Source organism: Camelina sativa, chromosome 15, assembly GCF_030686135.1.
Source record: "Camelina sativa cultivar CO46 ecotype springtype chromosome 15, ASM3068613v1".
NCBI classification, from domain to species: Eukaryota; Viridiplantae; Streptophyta; class Magnoliopsida; order Brassicales; family Brassicaceae; genus Camelina; species Camelina sativa.
Window position 1 is genome coordinate 25,485,653 of NC_141894.1, and position 7,497 is coordinate 25,493,149.

Here is a 7,497-nt window from a genome sequence, read left to right on the forward strand (position 1 = left end):
ATAGATTAATTGATAAATAATTGGTTACAAGTTAAATAGTGGTGCAACTTTAAATTATTTCCATAAATCTTAAAAAGAATATTCTAAAGAATCACTTGATATCATCCAACTTATCATATTAATTTCCATTATTAAATTATTCATCCATATTAAAATCTTTTGATATCTAACTTAACATATTAATTTATTAATTATCATTATACTTCATCCCTCATTTTTATATATAGGTCTATTTGCTGAAATAAATAAATTATCATATTATTTATTATAATTAAAAATAGTTTTATTTTTGGATATATCATAAGTTGAATTTTTAAAAACAAATATAAATTGTTTAATCTATAAAATATTCAAACTTTAGTAATATTATTCTTTAAAAATAATATCTATTGAATTAAAAAAATTTCCTGAGTAACGGGTCAAAATTTGAATATTTGAATTCAATTTCATATTTTTGTTGAATTTTATAATTTTATATAATATAATAAACTTTAAATAATTTATTTTGAAATATTTTTAAAATATTGAAACTTGATATAAAAGTTAGAAACTATAAACGCATTAAACTGATTTGTTATAGCAATGTCAATAATATGTCATTATAATATGAAAGAATTTCAAGAAACCAAGTATATTAAAACAAAAAGTATAACGATATATTAAATTACTAATAATATAAGAACTCACTTTTTAAAAACCAAATTTACAAAATTATGTCTTATAATGAAATTCAAGTTATGATATAGAATATACATTGTTGAAATAACTTCACATACATAAACGAATACAATATATTAAAAAAAATTTAAAAATATAAAATATACAAATTTTTGTATAAAATAAAATTTAACTAGTGTTATAGCACGAGTACTTTTCTAGAATCATTAATAATATAAAACTTACAAAATATGTGTCTTTTTCAAGCAATCATATTTAGCATATGATTTTATTGCATAATGTTTTATCCAATTTTTTTTTTAAAACAATCACATAAATTATATTTTATATAAAAATTACAATGTAACAAAAAAATTTCAACCCGTGCTCTAACACGGGTCTTAATCTAGTTAAAAGTTAATTAATATGTCATAGTTAACCTCATCCATTAGAAGTTTATATATAACTATGCAAGAGTTTGGGCGCACCAACTGCGTCTCAAATTACATAAGTCTAAAAACCCCTCATTTAACTACGACTTAAAAAAAATTTTATTTTTAAAACTTTTTTTGTGAAACACCTAAAATAATGGTATTTGAACCAAAATAACAAAAACAAATTTTTTAAAAGAAACAGAAAAAGTTTATTTTTTTACTAAAACTAAAAAATTACGTGTTTTCGCCAAACCGAAAAAGCATTATAAAGATCACATATTTTTTGTTGTGTATTTTTATATTATAAAAAGATGAATTCATTTCTAAATTTTTATTCATATTTAATATGATAACGATTTAGTTATAAGCATAATTAAAACCATTAAAATAGCTTCAACTCAAACTAAAGGTTTATTTGATCATTTTACGTATATTGTATCCAGATATAAATATCAAAAAAACAAAACAAACATAATTGCATCGAAATATAATTTTTTGGACACATGAACTAAAAACAGTTGTTTTAGAAAATTATTTGATAAAATTAATATTTTATACTATTAAGGGCTTGACTGGTAGAGCATATGATGGGTCTAAGGTCTTTTAACATCTAATCATGTTTTATTAGTTGATCATATAAGAGAGCATAGAAAACTTTTAAATGTTCTTATATGTTCAACATCTCAATGCTTTTTCATGGAGTTTTTTTCATAAGTATAAGGCTTTTAAAGTAGTAAAAAAATAATTTTACCCTAACCAATTTAATTATTATTGTACAATAATCTCAATGCTTTTTTTTTCCTTTAATTTTACAAACTTTAAATTGTTGTGTCCTCCACTATTTAATGCTTTGACCTTTTATCACATTTAACAATACTTTTCAAAAGACTATGGGATTATTTGACCTTTTATGAGATTTTAAATGATTTTAATGATTTTAAGGAAGTTGATATGATTCCAAGTAAAATTCTTTCAAATCTCATCTAAAACCATAAGATTTGGATTTCTGTATTTTTAACTAAAGAAACTCTTTCAAATCCTCCATAATCCCAAAAAATCATTAAAAGTCTAAATCCACAAAATGTTTTGAATAACAGTCGATTTTAAAGTAGATTTTTAAATCATTAGTTCAATAACAGTGAATTTCATTAGACTTTTTAAAATTCATTATTAAATAACAAAGGATTTGTAAATTTTACACAAATCACTTAAAATGTCATGTTGAATACATCTCCCCTATGAGTCTTTATACTGTATTAATTAGAAAATTCATTTATTAACAAAACCATCATATAATATCATAAATTAGCCCACATTGAAGTTAAAGATCATAATCTAAAACTCTGTTATTATTCTCTTCAGCATGATACAACAATACCAAGATTGTACATAATTTTTGAAATTGTTTTTCAGAATTTTATTAAAGTTATGAATCAAATTCTGATTCACTTGTAGGTGCACCGACCGGAGCGATCTCTCTTTGTTTTGTTGGAATATCCCATCCATACCTGAAATACTCTCTTAGAAATTTGGTGTGACGGACATATACTCCTTGTTCTTTTGCAATCCACAGACACACATTAGGGTTCATTCCATTATATGTACCATCTATACAATTTAGGCTCGGAAAGAAAGCTTCAAAAAACACATGATGTTTATAGTTTGGTCCCTAAAACACAAAGACAAAAATTGTTTAACTCTATTGTACAGTCAATAATGTATATCTTTTTTTTTTGAACAGTCAGCAATGTCTTGAGTGAATAGTTAAATCTGTTTTGAGTATATTCTATATAAAACAAAATGCATTAAAGCGAAAAAACAAATATTTTCAGAATCCAGTTAACCTTTTAAAATACATGAAAAGTTATAATATTACTTACATGTGGCATAAGTTTTTTTAGATTGAACTAAAAAAACAAAAACAGGATTCATTCCATAAGATATTTGAATTTTTCAAGAATACAACAAGACTCATCCCTAGTTTAATGTACCTAAAAATATGTAAAGATATATATATATATATATATATATATATGTATATATAAACTTAAAATTTAATTTTTACCTGCCATAAGTTACACCGATATAAAACATTTGGAAAAATTATAAATTTGAATTGAAAACTCTCGCCTATGTTAAGATATGTAATTGGAAAACCATGTGTGTTACTCTCGCATTGGACTTTCAGTTTCTTGTTAAACTGAAGCTGATTTACAATTTGGAGATGAAAAGTTCTGAAGAAAGGAGGCAACAATGAATCTATAGAATCAAAGGAAAAGAGGACTAGAAGAAAAAAAACCAAATATTTTCCCATTCTTAATTCTCTGTAATAAACATTTCTTATATGATTAAAGATATATACACATACACAGGAGGCTAGTAACACATATTTGAAGTAATATATCTAAAGATATGGTAATTAGTAATTACTAATTGTGCTAAAGTTGACTAAATCAAAGTGTCCATATGGTAACATTTGACCAAAATCAAAGTGTCCATAAAGTAACATTTGAATAATTTAGATAGTAAATAAATAATTTACCTAATATAAGAATATTATATTATTATTCACGTATACAATAATTTATCAGGATCCTGTTATAATAGCTAACTAGATTTGGACCTGCACGTATGTGCGGGGTTGATTTTAGAAACTAAGTTTACTAACATATTTATAAACAATTTTTTAGAAATGTTATTAATATTCAAGATCTAAACTCTAATTTGGTTTAGACAAAAAGAAATATCAAATTTGTTTTTGTTATCAATAAAGAAAATACATTAAAAAAAAGTAGTAAGAGAAAACGGTATGTTTATTTTGGGACAGAAAATGCGTCTTGTTCCGTACATGTTAAGATTTTTCTATCGTATAACTAAGATTTTAATAATAATTTAACTATTTGAGATTTTATATTCTATCGCATAACTAAGGTTTTAATAATAATTTAAATATTTGAGATCTTATGCTAGTCTTTACGACCCAAAAAAACAAAATTACCTTTTTGATTTTTTCTCTTCCAATCAAAAATAATCTACCCCTAAAATGTAAAACAAAACAAATGTGAAGTTACAATTTATGTAATATATTAAAAGCAATTTATCTTTTATACCACACATATATATATATATATATATATATATATATATATATATATATATATATATATATATATATATATCTTACACTATTTGTAGATAGATGCATAAGTCTAGTACATAATTACATGTTGTTTTCATCTATATAATTCTAAATATAGTAAAATCAATCACAAGTAAATTATACTACACATCAAGAAGTTCCTTGATTTTTCTCCTCCCTATTTTTTTTTTCAACCAAACATTAATAAATTAAAAGAGCACTCCAAGATTGGTTGCCCAAACAGAAGGATAAGAGTTTACAACTTCTCCTCCCTGTTTTACCGCAGAAAATACAGACATTACAATCGTAAACATTTTTAAAAGTCTTTTAATCATGCAATTTCAAAACTTTGAGTAGACCATGGGCTAGTTCGTTTAATCATGCAAGTTTTTCTTAATCTGTCTCTGCTTTAGTTTTAGCGACACTAATTACGGAATTCATTACTTTTAAGTCGCTCACTTGTAATTTGAGGGTTAAAACGAACAGACCTTATAATATATTATTGAAAACTTGAGAGTTACAACTACAGTAACGTTATATTCTATTATAACATATATAAGTTATAATAAAATTTAAAACCTGTAGAGTTGTGCAAAAGGTGCGGTGTAGCAGTTTAAAACCTGTAGAGTTGTGCAAAACCTGTATTCTGAATTTTTTTTATTGAAAACATTGTAACAGTTTTTCCTATGATTTTGGCTTTACATGTCACTCTGTATAAACCACCAAAAAACAATGTGAGAAAACATAGGCTTAAGAAAACAATCCAATTTTAAATTAAGAATCTTAATATGTTACTGATGATGCCAAATTTATTCAAAAATGGCATATTCGTTGTCCTGTTAACCGCTCAGAGTCAAACTCTCATTAATACATGTATATATACATGGGAATGGAATTATCATAACCTTTCATCCTAATGTTCACGTGTACTTAATCTTATATACTTGCTTTTAGAAGTACAAAAAGCAAAATAATAATTTTAGTTTACATGTAATTTTGAGACTATAATACATGAATTTAATATATTATTAGTTTAGTGAATTAACTTAATAGTTTTTTTCCCTAGTTTTTTTTTGCTTCATACTCAAGATGTCACTGGGTCAATCTCCGAGGGAAAAAATCTGAAACAAATAAATAACTTGAGGTTAGAAAAAACACCAAAAGAACTATTTTGATTTTATAGAACCAAAAAAAAAAACACCAAAAGAACACCAAAAAAACACCAAAAAATATTTTAATAGAACTACAGCGATGAATCTGAGTGATCAGCTTGTCAATAGAAGCACTATTTATACAAAAACAAATAAGCTGTCATTTAGGGTTATAGAAAAATCTTTCATCATTAAAAATATATTTTTTCTTAATAGTTATGGTTCCTAAAATTACTCCAAATGGTTAGGAAAATAATAATTCTAAATTTTCAAAAATACATTTACAACTGTGATCGATAAAGGAAAAACATTTGTTATATTGGTAAATATTTTAAGAAACAATCAATTAGTTTGTTATTAAAATGGTATATTGTTGACTGTTTTGATTTTTAATTGCGATTTTTTATGGCAAGTACAAATTAGTATTAGGGATATTTAATTATGATTTCCTTATTATCTATGTTTAATTGTTTTTTTCGAGATTTTGGTATTAATTTCTGAGATTTTCCTAGTTTAAGTTGCTAAGATTATATAAACTTCCTTATAAATTAAGCGTTAATTAGTTTTAATTAGTTGTTTAAATTCTAGCTAATTTTGTGGGTTGATTTATTTTGGATTTTATAGTAGGTTTTAATTGTTTCCGATTTTATAGTAGGTCTTAATAGTTTCCGATTTTATGTGTTATTATCATTTAATACTAGATTCGGACCCGCACGTACGTGCGGGATTGATTTCAAGAATTAATGTTATTTATCAGGTCTACAATATATTATGTATGTGTGAAATTATGTTTATAAACATATTTTTAACAAATATTATTAATATTTATAATCTAAACTCATATCAGTACAATATTCTATTTGTTTTAGTCAAAAAGTAGGATCAGATCTGTTTTGTTATTAGTAGAAACAACTACAGTTAAAAATAAGCAAAAATAATATGTTTATTTCTGGACAGAAAAATTCGTCATGTCCCATACATATCATGTTTTTTCTATCTGAGAATTGTGGTTTTGGATCAAAACTGATTTCACAATAACATTTGGATCAACACGACGATGCATCCAAATCAAATGCGAACTGAAGTGATCGGTTATAAAGATTAACCAAATTGGATTACCTAAATTGTCTAGCTGGGGGAACCCACATTGATAGGCCTACCTTGTAACGATTTTGCTATTTTTTACTCTTAGAAAACCGGTTCTCTAAAAACAACATGAGCAATATATGTATTCATACTGCTGAATTTGCAAAACCTATGGGTAACAGGCATTTCAAAAACAAAATTCTAATCTATAAAATATGTCTTTTTATTAACCAAATATTAATTAAAATATAACTCCAAGTTATTTGTCCAAACTTGATAGAAGTTGTTTACAAACATAATTTGTGACACTAATGATCTATAAAATATGTTTTAAGAGATCGGGTAAAAAATTATTTTCTGTTTTGATAGTCTCAAACTCTGTAATTTTTAAAAGTACCCAAATTTTTGAAATAATTGTCCTAAAATAGATATTTATCCATTCGAAACTCTATAAAATCGCATTATATGGTTCACGAAGATTAGAGGGATTCTTTCTTTTTAGTTGGTATGATAAGTTCTACTTATGCGGTAGAATTAAATTTGATTTCCTTATATTATTTGAATTTATAATTATCTTTCCAAAATTTGATTGAAGATTACTTGTTCCTATCAGTTTGGATAGGGAATTATAGCCATATGTTTTGTTTTGTTTGATCACCCCAATTTAAATAGCACACAAATTAAATGAAAAGAAACGAAAATGTGAATTTACAATTCGAATTTTTTTATAAAATATATTAGTAACATTTTGATTTTTTTATACCACACATATATATACCTACACTATATGTGGGGATGGATAAACAAATCTAATATATAATTACATGTTTTTTTTCTATATATAAAATCTAAACCAATGTTTTGAAATCCAGACCGAACCGGCCGATCGAACTGGTTTAACTGTGAATCAGAAGGTATCCCAGTCCGGGTTATGCTAAAAAACCCAAGCATTTAAAAACATTGATCTAAACACAATCAATTAGTGAAATTGATTAGAATCAATAACTTCTTCATGTTTCTCTTTCACATC

The 7,497-nt window shown here is 24.8% G+C and overlaps 1 protein-coding gene across 1 annotated transcript; it reads right to left on the reverse strand.

The window, feature by feature from the left end:
* Positions 1–2,406: 2,406 nt before the first annotated feature.
* Positions 2,407–3,447, reverse strand: LOC109129190 (S-protein homolog 21-like). Its single transcript, XM_019236892.2, has 2 exons — positions 3,157–3,447; positions 2,407–2,760 (listed from the first exon to the last, which is right to left on the reverse strand). The coding sequence occupies exons 1-2, from the start codon at positions 3,403–3,405 to the stop codon at positions 2,518–2,520; spliced, it is 492 nt and encodes a 163-aa protein (XP_019092437.1). The 5' UTR covers positions 3,406–3,447; the 3' UTR covers positions 2,407–2,517.
* Positions 3,448–7,497: the final 4,050 nt, after the last annotated feature.